Genomic DNA, 17,391 nt, shown 5'->3' on the forward strand with positions numbered 1-17,391 from the left:
CATGAACAATACTTTGTCTGTAATGCATGGAAGAGGCCAAAACGAACGAACTTCATTTCTCATATAAGCAAATGATAAGTGTGCTTTACAACAAATCCATTGGAAACCACCTGTTCTATATTAAGGTGAATTTTCAGGAGGAACATTAATACAAGCTTCTTTACCAATGCACCATAGCCGCCTTCGACTTGGTGTTGAAGACGCTGACCTTGCTCTGGCCAGTGTGAGTGAGAATTCCAAATCTAAATTACTGTTTTCATCTGATTTACTTTGCTTTCCACATTTCCCATCAGCCACCTGGTTCATCTGATTGATTAGTGAGTGCCGGATATGGTAGCCAGCCACTGGAGTTTCCAGATTTCCCATTGTTCCGGTAAAGCAATATGTCGCTGCTGGGGAATTGGGGTTGCTTAGAGCATCTTCTTGAACGATATCTTTGATCCTGGAAATTATGCTGAAAGCCACGTTTCCAAGAACCCGGGAATATGCTTCAAGTATTGCGTACCCAACATCCTTCAGACGAGAAAATAAACATTTCAAATTATTCCAAACGCAACAGGCATATAACTTACACGAATAGCATTAGTAGAAGATCATGAATGCTACGCTATGGATTATGTATGGAATATGGGAATTTTTATTTCAAACTAACCTTTCCATATTGGACTTTGGTAGCATTCAGAAATGTTTGTGGAAGGTTAGGATATCTGGCCTTAATCTGTTGCAGAAGAGCTTCTGATCGGTCCAATAGTAATTGCATCTTATCATGATCCGACATTGAATCCTTAACGAAGGACCATGATGTTCGAACAGGGGATTTACCATTAACTTGTTCTGTAATCCTCTCCCTCCATGCTAGTACAGCAGCTTCCAACCTGTTGATGGCTTCAAGGGCACTGTGTTCAGATGCTAAATTAAGATAATGAAGCATCTCCTCAGCTGAGTACGATTGCTCTGTCACGACCTTGAACAGTGTCTCATCCAAACTTGCCTTCCCTGACTGTATGTATGTACAACATGGTAAGAGATGATCATCTTTCAAATCAAATCCTTAAATCCAATTGCATATTTTAGATGATTTGGTGTTTCTGAAATAGTCAAGTCTGCCTTGGAAGTTGGGAGGATACAACTCAAGCCAAGAGTAATCTTATACAGACTCCTTATCAGCTTGGATCCAACCTAAGGATTTCCTGAGCTATTGTTGTCTGCTACTTCTTGATTCAAATAACTAGGAGAGTTTGTTTGGCGATAAAAGTTACCAAATTGCAATCAGATACAGTTTAACCCGAAATACATGCACTTAATCTGACCTAAAAGTCGGGAGCTTTGATGAGTTTGAACATGTAAATAAGGATGCACAGATTGGATTTGTATGTGTGTAGAAATCCATCTCATAAAAAGTTTGAAAAGGTGAGCATACCTTAGGAAGTGCATCTCTGATAATTGCTGGGATAGGCATCTCAAGCAAAACATTTTCGTTAATGGATTTAGCAGCCTTGAATACTTGATGAACCAGTTTACTCTGGGAAAGCAATTTTCTTCTTTCACAGTCGGAGAGCCCAGTTGTCGATACCTGTGGCATTGGAAGCCACCACCTCTTACTCTGCCTTGTACTCTTGTTCCTACCTTCTGCTCGACTGCCAACTTCTGCGTACCAGAATTCAGTATTCACCATTTTATCCAGTGTTTCCTATTAAATTATGATTCTCAGTTAATGTTGGCAATAAATTATTGAAAAATGGTACTCTGAGCATAGTAAGGAATGTGGAGATCACCTACAATAAGCATAGAGTCCAATTTTTTCAGTGCCGGAAGGTTCATGTGGATGTCTGCACGAGCTTTTGGTGTCATTATCTGCTCCAAAAATAATCAAATTTAAATGTCAATAAATGTAGAGTGCAATTATTACTGTTCTGAATAACAAAAAGATGAGAAGTACCTCTACAGTCCGGCCATTGGCACCATTTTGCTTAGCAGGAACCAACTCAACCATATAGTTTGTAGGAGAGAGCAGCCAATCCATTTCTCTTCTCCATTTGTTCTTCCTTTCTTCAGGCAAAGGCTCTAGTTTCCATAACTCACCAAAAACCGAAGCTGCAAACCCAATTCACCATTTTGAGAATCAATGATGAAAGAGTTAATGAACTGTACAATGATATCAAAAGAGCATAGAGTCGGAAATTTCAAAGCAGAAACTATCTATACCTGCAAGATTTGTTATGGCATTGGACAATGCTAATGCAGGGGAGAGACCCTTACTTCCCCCAGTTACATCTTCACCCAGTAAAAGCTTTGCAAATTTTTCTTTCATTGTCTCCACATCTGAAAATTGAATGGCACGAGCAGGTTTCTCTTTAACATAAAAATGTTGAGGGCTTTCTGAGACATCCCATTCATCCAAACCCGGGTTATTCCTCTTCATTGTCAAACATTTAGAAGAAAATGACCCAAAAGCATCTTTACTAGAAGAAGAACTTGAGCAGTCTTCGTCCAAAGAATCACTTGCACACCCATCTCCTCTGCTTGTTCCACTTTCATTTTCATAAGATTGATTGTTAAGAATGCTGCTCTCAAGGCCGTTATAGGTCATTATCCCTGAAGCATTCAATCATGACTTATACATAAGATAGCTCAAAGGAGAAGCACTAAAGATGTTTGCTTAACCGAAGCGCACAAGAAGCCTATGAAGATTCAACATATTCAACAAGGAGTACACAAAACAAAACATGGAAGTACAGTTATGCTATTATCTCACTCCATATGCATATATACGAACTTATGATTCTCGTTCCAAATCATGTAGCAATGCACTAAACCATATGTATTTAGTGTCAATCATTTATCCCAAAAGATAAAAGTAAAATAAAGGAGCCCAAATTGTAAGTCAAGCACCCAATTAGATTTCACCATGATATGATTTGATGAACAAAGTATCTAAACAGTAAGAAAATTGAGATAGATAAATGTGGCCAGAACAAGATATCAAAGGGTTTGCATGCTCTCATTATTAGATAGAGTACGATCCATTGATCAGACTCAACCATGTTATTGGAATTGTATAGCAAAACTACAATGGCTTTGGCAACAAAAAAGGTCTATTTTTAGGATTAGATACTCTGATATCAGCTTACTCATGTGGTTTACACATGCAGATAGAAGCTATCTGTCGTATTTATCCATGTTGTCTAAGAGTCGGGAGTAAAGCACATGCAAAATGCAACTGCTAGTTAAAAACTCTTTGAACTCCTCAAAAATTGGTTTATTTTGGTGATAAATTATTCATCAACTTAGATAGATTGAAATCAAAAGTTCAAGCATATAGGCTTATTCATCAACCAATTTTTAAGTTGGTGCAAATCCAGATTTAGTGAATAATGATGTTAAAAAAAACTAAGAGAGAAGACTCCCATGTGTTCAATTTACTTTTATTGACAAAATGACAAGTTGACATGACACAAATAATTGTGATAATTTTGGCATGCACAACAAGGAAAACTATCGTTACTGAGATGGACAACATGACAAGCATCTCAGTTTCGCAAAAATTACTCAAAATAGTGACAACAACTGAAAACAAAAGCTTCTTGGTGGTTAAAGAATGGACCACAGCAAAGGAAATTTCGCAGAAACTTGAAAATAAAAATAAAGTTAACCCAAACATGTGGTGGATGAGAGGGCTTTTACTCAAAATCCATAAAGGTAAGACTTCCACAGTGGCCGGGGGGTCATGGGACAGGCAGGACGTATGCAAAAATATACCTCCCATAAAAATGATTTAGAAGAAGAAAAAAAAACACAAAGGGACCAGATAAGGAAATCCTGTAGAGAAAGCAGATCCAAAGAAACTTTCCATGAGGAAAAAAAGTCCTCCTGACAACGCTCATTAGTTAGTGAGCCCACCATATGCTTCATTGTCTCATTTAGTTTTGATTTGATATAAAGTAGTACAATAATAAGGCTCCATTGTTTTTGTAACAAGTAATGACTAAGTGGCAAGAAGCTTGCAGTTTTTGTGGGATTTGACCGACCCATAAACTGTGCTTGAATCAATCACATTTATCTATGACATCTATATTTTACTTTCCACACTTAAACCTAGATTGGCCTACCAATTTTGAAATCTCTACAAAGAGTTTAAAAAATTCAACTTATGGCATATGCCCATGTGACTTCCATATTTTTTTAGATACAATGAGCCTCTAGCTGGGTCCCATTCATTTCTAGTATTCTTTTCAGCTTTATACACCTACATACTTTAAATCTTTGATTCTTTGTAACTTGCTACCTTACCAACTAATTTTACTGACCATAAACAATCAAGAGGGGACGAATATATCAGGATGTTTAATTTAGTTTGAAATACTAGTCTATTATTTCTTTCGAAAAAACAAAATTTCTATGGAGTTTACTAGTTTGGAAGAATTTTAGGCATTTGGAGTCATCATTTATCTCAATTAAATTCAAAAACTAAAACAAATTTCAAAGTAGTATTAATAAAAATATGGTGTGGGACAATGACATCCATGCTCTTAAAGGCACCATAAATGTCCTGGTGATCAGAATTAACCCTACTGACTGTGGGGTCTCCCACAATATTAATGCAGCCATTGTATATGCATGCCATTGAATCTTTCTTATCTCTTCACATCACATCCTAGCCCTTCATCTTACCTAACAATAAGTCAATACCAATTACCAAAGCACTCTAGGTAGAAGAAAAAACCAAGAAGAGGACTGCAATCTAATAGACTAATTCATGTTAATTTTCTGAACTCATTTAACAAAAATGAGAACCATGTTCTTTTCTGGATCTATTCTGAGTCAAATGTAAATATGTATCATTTTCTTATTGTAAAAGCATGTGGTAGGTATTGTACAAAAAATAACATTGAAAAAAGGAAAATTTGATCATAATTAAAGGTAGTAGGGGATGTTTCCTTACTCTCTTGTTCATCCAAATCAAGGCTACGTCCTCGGTCACGGGTGCAACAAGCAAGTCTTCTTCTCATCAGCATCATCCTTTCTAGCTGCTGTTCTTTCAGTCTTCTTGGATAGAAAGGAACCGAACTTGTTATTTGCGGCTGGACTCTTAAGGAAGAAAAAAAAGGAACATTTGAGAGCAATAAAGATGATCCAGCAGACTATCCAAAAGGCTGTAAAAATCATTAAAGATGCATACTTGTGTGTCGTGAGTAGCCATTAATGTTTGAACTTCATGTTTGGTAAAGAAATGTAATAATTGCACAAGATTAAAAAAAATGTTTTGCTAGAAATACGTGATAGAAATGTTATTGGTATGCCAAGAAAAGCAAACTAGGGCATTAGCTAGAGTCAATGCATCCATCCTCGAGTCACCTCTTGCATATAAATGACTCTTTAAGAGGGTAATCTACTCATTTTAAGTATAATTGTATAAGTTTTGTTTATATATTTTGGGTCTTTAAAGATTACAAAAAAAAAAGAACTAAACAAAAGAAAGATGTGAGCAATTACTTCAACACTAAATGCGACCTTTTTTATAGATAAAGATCAAAACTTTTAAGCCAAAGAGAGTAATGGTGATGATGTGAGTTTTTTGGATTCGCAGTCAACTTCTGAGAAAACAAAAAGGCCAATGAGGCTCAGTCAGATTATTAAACTCCTTCCCCAACTAACGATAAAGCAGCAAAACATCACAATTTTAAAGCAGAAAAGTTAAAAACACTTGGAAATCTGAAAACCCAGAAAGAAAATAATAAACAACGAGTACTCTGAACCTGGAGCACCACAACGAAAAAGCAAAAGCCACACAAATGCGATACTGAGATTGGGGAAAATGGGTAAGTTTTGGATGACTTTAAGAACAACCCAAATTCCTAAAAGAAAAAATAAGGCATGAGAAAGATGGTAGAAACAGACCTTTGCACCAAGTGTGGAAGAAACTTGGAGGAGATTGGCCGATGGATATATGCTTCAATTAAAGTGTTAGATCAATCTCTCTCACTCTCTCCTGGATGTAGATGTATATGCATGTGGATGTGGATGTGGATGTGGTGAGTGTTTATTTATTGAGAGGAGGTGGGGCGGATGGGAGGCTCCTCTTTCTCTTCTGTAAATGAAGTGAAGAGGAGTCGGAGACAAGGAGTCCTGTTCTGATGGAATGCAAGCACCAGTAGGACCCAAAACTGGGACCTACTTCGAAGGATGGTGGCCCCCGGGCAGCGCCGGATATTGTCAAGTTTTTAAAAATTGGAACCCATTGCTGGATTTTAGGCAGCCAGCCTTTATTTTAAAAAAATCATCATATATATATATATATGTTCATTGTTAATTGTTGGTCTTGACTCTGAACTGTGTTGAATTATTGAAAATAATGTGACCCACACCGTAAAATGTGGTTCCTTTGTTTAAGACTTTTAAGGCAAAAGGGACGTTATATTCTCACTTAAAAGCTAGGGCATGCATTTACGTTTGGAGGGAGTACATGAAAACCAGACTAAGCAGACCTGGAGAGTAATTGTCTCCACAATTTAGGGAAGTAATTCTTTTGAAATTTTCGTTGCAGGCTAGCTATATCACTGTTTGGGTATGCTCGTTAGAGTTAATAGAGCATAAAAAAAATAGATAACAATATTTGGTTTTAATTTGGTTAATGATAGTGTTATCTTGGTGATAAGGTTCATGCTGGTCATCTCTCTCACGAGAGTTTAATCCTCTCCAAAAGTATGAGCTCACATATAGATTTTTCACGGAATTGACTCTACATGCATACTTTGTGTGCGATGCGAATCCAAAGAATAATTATTGTGGGCCCCACCCGGTTATAATTTGTTTTGAATTTGAAATATATGAAAGTAACAACATGAGAAGTTGGATGTAACATGTCAAATATATTAGATTTGACATATATGGCTGGAGACTGGAGAGAGGAACCACCGTTATTGTATGAGTTTGACAGTGTGTTGCAACTGTGTTCAGTTGCAACATACCTCACAGCAATTTTTTGTGACACGCCAAACAGCTTTTGCGTTCTAACTCACCTCACAACACCACAGCTTTTTACCTCACAGCACCTCACCACACCTCACCACACTCCCAAACATTTACAATATATGTTGATTTGTCCTACGTAATCAAATTAGGTCAATTATTGTATTTTAGATTAATGTACAAGGTAAACCTTGAATGATTTTATATTAATATTATTAGTCATCTAATATAAGTGTAATTTTGATACGTCAAACGCACCTCACAGCACCGCACCACAGTTTTAAAAGTTATGCGCCAAACAGTTTTTTACGTTTCAACTCAACTCACAGCACCACAGTTTTATAACTCACAGTACCACACCACACCTCACAGCACCTCACAGCATTCCCAAACAAACCCATTATTTCATTTATGGCCCAAACTCACAGTGGACGCGGAGGTCTCTCTCTTGATCTCTTCTCTCCCTTCCCATGCACTGCAAACCCAATATCATATCATTGGATGCTGTTGGAGTTTGAATATATATGCACTCTATTCATGACAACCTCTCGATCGTTATACTTGTAAGGTCATTAATTAATTGTTTCTTCAACGGTCTTGTGACCCCCCATCCATGTGTAAAATGTGTGGCAACTCCAAGGAACCCCCAGTTAGGCCTCCATAAATGGGCCTTTCCCCACCCAAAATCCAAATCTGAATCCCACATCATTTCAGGCCTTTTTAAGAATCTGTTTGGGAGAACCAAGATTTAGGCCCAGTAGGTTCAACAGTGGGAGGACAAACACAAAACCCAACTTCACCTACCAGCCTTAGCTGGAAATATTTTCCAAGTCAACAATCAGTATCCGCCAGTCATGTCATTTGACCGGGAAGGTCTGGTTGTTGTTAATAGCTAGACGAGGCCGGCCACCATTAACAAAAAAAATATACAAAATACGAAACCACGTTTGACAATTTGAACCGTAAAGGCCAAAGGGAATCTTAGATTGAACAGACAGAGAAAGAAAAAAGGAACAAGGCGATGACAATTTGAGCAAAGAACCACCCAGCAAATTGCACAAGAATTTGAACCACTTTTGTCAAAAATGGTATACCCTTTAGCTACCGACAGTCTGACATGATTAGTTAAAAAGAAAAAAGAAAAACCTGAAAGCCATGGTCGGCAGGGCACACGATATTTTTTCAGCAATTATACAAACCTGCACATACAGAAAGGGAAACCAATATCAATTATCAATTATCAAACGATGAACCACAGTTTTATTCTCCTCCCATGCATATGATAGAGAACATTGTTCAAAACCCTCATATCAGTCCAACGAAGAAATGGCCCTGCAGAATACAATTTCCAAGGGCCATGGATAATCAATCAACTCATGGCAGCTTCTAATTTCATATATCAAACTATACAACTCCATTTACCTGGTCTCGACATCATCATCGTGACACCTCCTCCACAAAGTTAGGTCTTCCAAATTTTTGTCATACCCATGGTTATTACTCGACTTTGATACTATATAGCTTCATAACCTCTTCTTCCATGGTAACCCATCAACTTGGTCTTCACATAAGTTCAATGACTTTAGAGCAATACATCCAAGTAACTGAGATAGAAGCAGGCCATTAAAAAAAGATCAGTTCATCAAAACACGGAAGACTCATAATCATATCTTACGATCCCCTTTATCACTAGGTTGTAACTACAGATTATTACTCTCTGGAAATTAGCACAGCTTAGCTTTGTAATGGCTTTCACTGCGGAGTCCATGCAGGTTCCATTACTATTTATGAATGTTTATAACAGAAAAGTTCAATATTCTAAAACTGGTCCACAAAGTCAATATGCTGTAGACAGTAACATGGAAAGGAAAGGGCACTTACAAAATCCCCAAAGCAAGGAAGCAGACCTCAAATCCATGGCTGCCAAATGTTCTCCAATAGATTTTCCTTAATCATGACAAAGAGGAGTATAATGACTTCAGTTTTTATAGTTCTTGCATTTAGAAACTTCAAAATAACAAAAGCTTTTCCTATCAAAAATCGTTATTCCCTAGAAGCATTTTGAGTGAGAACTGCACTTAAAGGCGGCGTATCTCTGCTAGGACATTTACGTTAACAGATTTTTTCCTCCATTAAACAGGGGTGAGGATTTCAACCTCAGCCCTAAGTCAGGGTACTTTGGGCTGGTGAGGAGCCTGACCACTTGAACGAGTGGCGTTTACAGACATTGTTACTCCTGGAAATATAGGAGAAATAAAGACATTAAGGGTCCAAGGAAATGTGGAGAACTGAAAGGAAAGAATGCACAGCAAAAACATTGAAACTTGTCATCTCAATCAATGGCATTTCAATAATTTCCCAGAGTAATTGAACAATGTCAAAAGACTACATCTTTTTCAATATTTACTCTGGAATCCCAAGCAAAAATTATTATATATGCAATATGGGCCATGGAAGTAGCTAGATCAGAAAGAATCACGATAGCAGTCCCCTCCCATAGTTGGTAAAAACTATGGAAACAGGATGCATAGTAATCAATGTTTCTTATTTAAAAGCCCTAGTAAATTACGAATACCAATATCCAGATCACAAGCAACACCCAAGCAACAATACAGAAGAAGAACGAAACGAAGTGTAAAAAGCATCCATCATCGAGATTAGAACGTATTCCTAATCTGTAGAATCAATAAAATAAACCATTCTAAACATAAATAATCAAAAAAAATTAGAACAAATCTGATTTGATTACTATCTATCTCATCCCCGAAAGTAATCCTTGACTGAATTTAAACAGACCAAACAAGAAGATTTATCAGTTGTCTTATTTAGATTAGATTGAATCTGAACCTTCCCGTAAAAGCTCACACATTCTCCACCTCTACAAAGCAATAGCGACAGAGCTGCAAATCATCATAAAGACGGAAGTCTCCAAACCTGAGATCTAAACACGCTGCATACACAAACATCAATGAAGCAGCAGAGATCCATGAAACCTTCACCGCTCGCGGTCTCCGATTCAGTTGATGCAAGGCGGGAACCGACAAGCCACTCCAGCCTAATGTCACCAAAAACCTTGAACAACGATCCTCCTTAAGAGAAACAAACACTGGTCAGTGGCCAATCAGTTCCCGAGCTGCACCAAGCGAATCAGAGACCGCCGGCAACAACCACCACTACCCGAAGAAGAATCCAATATAAACGAAAACATTGAAGCGGAAGTAGTTAGGGTGTAACGAGGGTCCTTTATAGAGAGAACAGACGAACTGGATTAAGACACGTGGCTATTTTGCCGACGACGATTCTAGATTGGAGCAAGCAAAGCAAAAGGTGGCTCCAGCGAAACTACTTGGACATTGACGGCAATAAAAGGCGTGAGCTACAGTGATCACCCGTGTGGGTGACTTAAAACTGCCACGTCTATGCACGTGTGGAGTTACAGGTTGGCATTGATCGTCCAAATAATACTTCAGAACTCCAAAAATACACGACTCCATCTAAACCCGCATTAATGTGAATGATTAAATATTAAGTGATCCACATGTGTATTTATAATCAATAATTATTTACATGTCGCGTGGATTTGAGATAAAATAAGGGTTACATTTTGGGATATATAACATTACTCACACCATAAATGTGGAGATATTTATGGCATAAAAACAGGGTCTATGCAATTCAAGGAAGGAACCAGGCTTTTTTTCTCAATAAGTCAATCCACTTGGATCCTCCAATCTATTATTTTCTTATTCAAAAATCATCCCTTTGTCTACCTGTTTTCACATCGAAAATTCTTCGCAAATGAAAAGATGTCACTCTTTTTCCTATTCAAAGATCACGCCTTCTTTTTAGATCTCTGGCTCTGTTTTTTCATAGAAAATTCTTTGCAAATGAAAAGATGCGACTCTTTTTCCGATCAGCCCTCTGTTTTTACGTCTCTTTTGTCTCTGTTTTTTCATGGAAAATTCTATGCAAATGAAGAGATGTCAAAGGGGTATCAGTAAACACGGCTCCCATGCCATTATTGGGTCGCATGCAAATTCCAACAAAGATAAAATAACAAGAAATTCCAGAAAAGAAGCATGGTTATCTCCTCATAACGAAGAAATGAGGGGCAATGACGTGTGTATGTGTAGCCATAATTGCGGTCATTTTATGTGGGTGATTGTCTCTACCCACCCACATCCCAGTTAGCATGACCAAATTTGTCAAAGTGAAATCATGATTTCATACACAGGCAGGTTTATGCTTTGAAAAGGGCTGCCCCTGCAGTAAAATTTTGCGAAATTTACTTCGCCTACTCATGTATCCAGTCTCAAGCCCAAATAAAATAGGAGAGTTGCGTTGAATCGGAAACTAACGTAAAACTTTGCCAAACTTTTCTAATAAACTCGTGTAACCGATCCTCAACTTTTAGGATGAAAGCGTGAAAGAAGAAACAAAATGAAAAACATAGAAATCGCAGGCCATGCCATTCATATTTATCTGTCTAACCATAGAAAGCCAAGTAAGTAACACCCACCTGTCAACATTTACGGCCATGTTTTCTCAATCCTCCAAACTGTCCAACTCCCATCTGTCAACATTTCTCTGATCAAAATTGGAAGAGTGATATTGAGACAACCCCATTGACATTGTCGAGTCAGCAAAACTTCACCTGCCTGCGGACCAAATCCTATTCTTATCATCTTCTAGACAAGGCAAAAAAAAAAAAAATATGACAGGAGATGAAAACATAGCTGCAGGACTCAAAACATGACATATATAATCTGCATGCAATTGCAAAGCTACTACACCCATTTCTTGGTATATGCTACCGGGAAAAGAAAAGAAAAACAGATTCTACCATAAAAAAGAACCAATCAATTTCTGTCTCCATAGAAGAAAATCAATCAGCTTCATCTCTAAAGCAAATCAAAGAGCAAACCATAACATATGCACAGCCACATGTTACATCTCTTTTGAAAACGAAATTGAGATCGAGACGGAGAGAGATTAGGGCCGCATACAGCTCACCACTCTTCTAGAGTCCACTGTGGTGGATCCACAACTGAAAAATAAGACTTAGAGAGGAAAAAGACATCAATATTCTATCAACTTAGTAAGTCATTCTCAAAGTTGGTCCTCATTCTGACAAGTCCATTTCCTAACACCTCACCACACAATACTCAATCAAACACATGCACCACACAGCCTGCAACTCTAAACTAACATTGCACTCAGAATCCTGGTCCTCATGAGTCATGAATATAGAAGATCTTCACAAATCCTATCTCCATGGAAACAATCAATCACGGGTCACTCAATCACCACAAATGGAAAGTGAATAATCTCATCTACCAGCTACAGAGTATAAACATGTCACTCCTATGATGGAAGGCTCTTCTTCATCGATCAGCTGGTCGACATTTCACGTACAGAAAATTATATTCTGAAATGCAAGAAACCATGCATGCTATCTCGCTATAAATTAACACTCTGTCCATTGATCAAAATAAGAGCAGAATATATATATATATACACTCTTCTTACTGTTATAATGAAAAAAATAATGAATGGATGACTTCAACATCATTTGCGGTGATATATTTTTTTCCAAACATACTAAAATGTATAAGCTAGTGACACTGACCTCCAATGCGAATAGCTGTATGAACTATATTGATGCGACTTCTTCCACCGTATGCAGAATATTCTCGTCCATTGAGAATTATTAACTTGTATCACTTTCAATGTCCAAAATCCAAAGTAGCATTTCATGCCTCGCAAGAAGAATGACACTGACAGTGATAACCGGCCAAGTTCAGAGAAATATATGTACAATTGTATATGTGTAATCTACATGTTCTGTTTAATTACAAAATTCTAAATGAAATTCACAGGACGCCATTGAAAGAGAAAACATTAAGCAACCTTTGCCGGACCCAAGATTTCACACTCCAGTATGCCGAGAAACTTTTGTACATTGTACTTCCTAATTCCTATAGCCTAGTATATCTACAAGCTAGTGAAAGAGACACCAAGCCAGCTCATTGTCGGTTCACAAGGCTTAAGGCTAGTGGAGCCAACATTCGGGCAAACCTAGGCAGGGTCGGGTAAGTCAGTGTGCCAAGTATGAAACAGTTAAAGCTTAAGAGTGCAACTGCATCAGAAGCAGGCTTATTATTTATAGTGGAGAAAAATTGAACCACGCTCTTCAGCGACATACCAACAATAGTGAAAAGAGCCACCACAAGGGGCATGCAAGGGTCTTCAGCATGCCAGATAACAATTCCAACTAAAAGTGACAGCACTGCACTGAAAAGACTCTGAGAAAGTGCCACGGCTCGTCTTTGGTGAAGATCATAATCTGTGTCTAAATTTCTAAAGGCAAAATTAGCAGTAAATGGACGTATGGGCCCACTGTCTGAGGATTTTGTACTTAAGACAGCGGGCATTTCAGTTTTGCTCTGATTGTCCCATGAGTCTCTTTCCATCATGGGGTCTTGGTAGACAATGTCACTTCCCTCGTTACTGGAGTTCCATGACGGGATGCCACGCGCAATGCCACAGCTGCTGGAATTAGAAACGTCAATATCTTGCCGAACCCCAGTGTTACCATGGCCTCTGAAGCTCCAAAGCTCTTTACCAATAATCTCCTTCAGCCTAATGTTTTCATGCTTTAGATTTTGTAACTGTTGAAATAAGAAAGTCAATAGAAAAAGCATAAAGTTAGTATATATTAAACAGACATCTGTACTACGGGAAAACTTCTCATATATTAAGCAAGTTCCAGTTAAAGGTTCAGTGTGTATTGTGTACCTCACCCTTTAGCAGTTCAATTTTCTCAACAGCCTTATCATTTTCGTCTTCAACTTCTGCTAGCATCAACTCCATTATTTTACGCTCTTTAAGGGCTGTACGGAGACGGTCTTGAAGTTCCTTCATATCCCACACCATATTCTCCAACTCAGTATGCATGTCATGCACATGCTGTTCTAGCTGTGAACAAGGAGAGTTATTCACATACATCTTGGTATGGCCTAATAAGGGGTCTTGTTCAACCCTAGTGACAACAGAAAACAGGGAAAAAAAAAACAAACAAACTTCTTTTGACAGAGCCTCTCATGATAATAGACAGACAAAAGTATAATAGTTGCATGTATGCGTCAATATGGAAAGAAACGAATTTTGAAATGAAGGAAAAAAAAACGAAAGTTCATAATATTTCTTAAAAATCTTATCAGAGATGCATTGAATCAATAACTACTTACCACTTAAGTGCTATTCATTGTTAATGCAACCAATAAAAAAGATGTACTCCAAGCAGTATTGGTGGCAGTGCTGATTTAGAAGAACCAAAAACAGTAGACTAAAGTAAAGAAAGAACAGAAATACTAACCAGCCTCTCCTTTTGTAAGGCAGACAAAACACGCATAGGAAGAGTTATCAGAGCTACGAACAAAATCAATGCTCTCCAAAACAGATTCAAATGGAAGACGATTGCAGCTTGTACCAGTTCAATCCATGTGTGAATAACAATGGCTACTGTTCTCACGCCTGCCGTGCATGCCGATTTGCAAAGTGAGAAAGGCTTTGTGGCCACGAAGATAATGACTGTAGCAATTAATTCGAATAAATATGCCATTGTTTCCACTTTTTTTAGCTAATTAAGTTCCTTCCTTGCTCGACCACATGTCCAGATGCAGCAAAAGGTAGAAAACAAGTATATAAATTCACAATAGCCTGCATTAACATTCGACAATGAGATAAATTCATATATATTGTCTATAAAAAATAGGCACAATCGAGGTGAATTTAACAAAGGCATATTCTTACATAGGCAGTTATTCAGGTTTTTTGAAAGAAAAGCATTGTCTTCAAGGAAATTCTACATAATAATAATGAGCGACAATGTCAAATTGCTTCTCCAATAACCCATGACCAAATAGCAAACAAAAAAAATCATAAACCCTAAAACTCCCTCCAGCAGTCAAAATCAATCAGTCAGAAACATGGAAATTGGGAACAAGTAATCTTCTCCACTGTAAAGCTTAATGGAAACAAATTATGCGAAAGAAGAAACCGATTCCTATAACTAGACAATAATCCCTTAATCAATGAAAAGCAAGAAATAATAGAGTGCCATCATGAACAGCACCCATTCCCCGCTTTCAATACAAATAAACAAGAAAAAGACTAAACCTTTAACAATAACCCATTAACACATTTCACATACTCGCCTAGAAAGACAAAAACTTTAGACAGAATTTTGAGTTTCTACAGCAGAAGAGAAGAAAAGAGACTTACCGCAATGAAACCAGCTGAGAAGAACAAGAGATGGAGCAGAAATTAGAGACCCCAGATACAATGAAGTGAAAGCTCTTGTTCGGTTCTGGATAATTTTGAATGCCGATAGAGAGAGAGAAGCAGTTGGGCAATACAGAGGTGGCAGCAAGAGCATCGCCATGACTGACACGTTTCGAGTGGAAGTGGAGTCGCCAACAAAGTTAATCACCATCTAATATTTTTGGTTTCATTTAAGAAAAAAGAAGTACTCCGCCTACATTTAATTTCAAACCATTTGTAATAAACTAATAATCCTTCAAAATCATGAGTAGCTCAGGATGAGATGATACCATGCAATGCTATCTCATAGAGGTTTTGAATACGAATCTCTTCATCCCTTCCCTTAATAAAAAAATTAATACACTAATCCATTCTTTTGAGGGATTATTGCACATTCAAAATTCAAAGTTCCATACCAAAAAAATCAAAAGATAAGTTTTGCATTGATGAGGGATTCAAATCCCTTCGGGTGCTTCTAAATTCGATTTCTTATTGGGATCAATTCTCTCGTGGATACGTTTTGGGTTTTGATTCAACTACTTTTTTTATCGAATAATTTCTATGCGCATATATTTGACAACTCAAATTCATATCTATATCGAAATTTAAAGGACAAATTTATAAGATGTAGTTGATTTTAGGTTTCGAGATCATTCTCAAATCTCAAACTCAAAAGGATTGAATTGGAGACAGCTTGTAGCTGGCGCCAGGTCAAAAGTGGCAGCACATTCATATTGTATAGATTATTCATACTTGGGTAGATGATATCTTGATTGATTCTCATAAATCTCTCGTATATATCAATCACCACGTGTCTCAAATCTCAACTCCATTCCAACCCACTTGACTTCTTTACAAAATATCTGTAGTATTCCATTTTCAACGATATCACAGATGCCATCCCTTATGAGTTCAGCCGCTCCTCTCAGGACTGCTCTGTTTTCTGCAGTTTTTCTCTCTGCACTGTCATGTCTTGCAGCTCAACAGTTCTACTACATTGTTTTGCAGGTATACATACATACATACATATATATTTCCTCTTCTGATCACCTCTCCAATTGTTTACATTTATGTGAAAAATATGTACTATGATCATGTGTGTAGTGGCCAGGATCATATTGTAGTACAAAGCATGGTTGCTGCTATCCAAAATCAGGAAAACCAGCACCAGATTTCACCATTGGTGGGCTTTGGCCATATAACATTGACGGCAGCTTTCTAACTTACTGCAATAACCAGAGTCGACTTGGTATATCTAAGGTATCATAATTCATAAATATGCATGAATGTTGCAATATTGAACAACCCTTAATCCCAACTATATATATATATATATATATCAATTTTACAGGGGTCCCATTTGGTAACATTTTTACTGTATCAAAGGCCAAGTTCCTTTCCATTTGACTCCACTTGTGGGGGGAGATATGTGTAAACTGCAGGATCTGATTTCAAGATATACGTTGTATCATATTACATACAATATAACAACAGAAATGAAAAAAAAATGTCAAACACAAGAATTGTATAAGAATAAAATTATGTTTTTGTAGGGAATTGAATCGAGAAGGTATATATGATTAAGTCCAACGTTGAACACTGTCTCTTTAAGATTGATTTGTCCCCCATAATTGTTTATGACAATTGTGACTTCGCAATTGCTCAAGTGAGTCGTTCGAGCTACTTCCACTTGACAACACCATTTTTGCCATGTTCAAACATCACATTTTGAAGATACTTTCCATTCACACCTATCATGTATTTGATTTAGTGAATGCTTGATTTTATTGTCGAACATGAAATCTTTAGATTTAAGTTCATACACATGTTTTCCATGTATTATAATTCCCAAATAATCATCGCTCAAATACATGAATTCGAACATTATATATCATGATTATCTACACCATTATTGCCAATCATCATGTATATAATTTATTTTGAGAAGAGATTTTGACAATGTTTTGGTAGATGTCTTGAAAGATGAAACATTCCACATAACATAAATAAGTAGTGATAATTTTTAATCTCTATAAACCCAAATCGCATGGACTCCCAAAACCCAAAAATGATGGTAAAAGTTAAAAGGTCCTCCAT

General features: G+C 37.3%; 2 protein-coding genes and 1 long non-coding RNA gene across 8 annotated transcripts; all 3 read right to left on the reverse strand.

Annotated features, from left to right (window-relative positions):
* Positions 1-33: 33 nt before the first annotated feature.
* Positions 34-6,056, reverse strand: LOC120016079 (rop guanine nucleotide exchange factor 14). Of its 5 annotated transcripts, none has more exons than XM_038868668.1 (8): positions 5,899-6,056; positions 4,943-5,081; positions 2,206-2,595; positions 1,940-2,094; positions 1,780-1,854; positions 1,421-1,690; positions 653-1,000; positions 34-513 (listed from the first exon to the last, which is right to left on the reverse strand). In XM_038868668.1, the coding sequence occupies exons 2-8, from the start codon at positions 5,016-5,018 to the stop codon at positions 121-123; spliced, it is 1,707 nt and encodes a 568-aa protein (XP_038724596.1). In that variant the 5' UTR covers positions 5,019-5,081; positions 5,899-6,056; the 3' UTR covers positions 34-120. The 5 variants fall into 5 exon arrangements, with proteins under 5 accessions (XP_038724596.1, XP_038724594.1, XP_038724595.1 ...); XM_038868666.1 differs by having other exon boundaries at positions 4,943-5,088; positions 5,899-6,055; XM_038868667.1 differs by lacking the exon at positions 5,899-6,056 and adding an exon at positions 5,180-5,445 and having other exon boundaries at positions 4,943-5,088.
* A 1,859-nt stretch (positions 6,057-7,915) lies between these two features.
* On the reverse strand, positions 7,916-10,204 carry LOC120017087. Its single transcript, XR_005472093.1, has 4 exons — positions 9,817-10,204; positions 8,851-8,916; positions 8,392-8,573; positions 7,916-8,168 (listed from the first exon to the last, which is right to left on the reverse strand). It is a non-coding gene; the product is annotated as an uncharacterized LOC120017087 (long non-coding RNA).
* A 329-nt stretch (positions 10,205-10,533) lies between these two features.
* Positions 10,534-15,520, reverse strand: LOC120017086. 2 transcript variants are annotated; one of them, XM_038870155.1, is made up of 5 exons: positions 15,256-15,520; positions 14,785-14,836; positions 14,348-14,691; positions 13,768-13,947; positions 10,534-13,640 (listed from the first exon to the last, which is right to left on the reverse strand). In XM_038870155.1, exons 3-5 carry the CDS (start codon positions 14,591-14,593, stop codon positions 12,996-12,998), a joined length of 1,071 nt encoding a protein of 356 aa, XP_038726083.1. In that variant the 5' UTR covers positions 14,594-14,691; positions 14,785-14,836; positions 15,256-15,520; the 3' UTR covers positions 10,534-12,995. The 2 variants fall into 2 exon arrangements, with proteins under 2 accessions (XP_038726083.1, XP_038726082.1); XM_038870154.1 differs by lacking the exon at positions 14,785-14,836 and having other exon boundaries at positions 15,256-15,519.
* Positions 15,521-17,391: the final 1,871 nt, after the last annotated feature.

Source organism: Tripterygium wilfordii, chromosome 15 (assembly GCF_013401445.1).
Source record: "Tripterygium wilfordii isolate XIE 37 chromosome 15, ASM1340144v1, whole genome shotgun sequence".
NCBI lineage: Eukaryota > Viridiplantae > Streptophyta > Magnoliopsida > Celastrales > Celastraceae > Tripterygium > Tripterygium wilfordii.

Coding starts and splice junctions, on each gene's coding strand:
- LOC120016079 (XM_038868665.1), bottom strand. CDS start 3,766: ATGGGAGGTATATTTTTGCATACGTCCTGCCTGTCCCATGACCCCCCG. Junction 2,596..3,684: donor CTTACCTTTATGGATTTTGA/GTAAAAGCCCTC, acceptor TGAATGCTTCAG/GGATAATGACCTATAACGGC. Junction 1,855..1,939: donor CCAATGGCCGGACTGTAGAG/GTACTTCTCATC, acceptor TTTTTGGAGCAG/ATAATGACACCAAAAGCTCG.
- LOC120017086 (XM_038870155.1), bottom strand. CDS start 14,593: ATGGCATATTTATTCGAATTAATTGCTACAGTCATTATCTTCGTGGCC. Junction 13,948..14,347: donor CCTTACAAAAGGAGAGGCTG/GTTAGTATTTCT, acceptor CCTTGTTCACAG/CTAGAACAGCATGTGCATGA. Junction 13,641..13,767: donor TTGAACTGCTAAAGGGTGAG/GTACACAATACA, acceptor TTATTTCAACAG/TTACAAAATCTAAAGCATGA.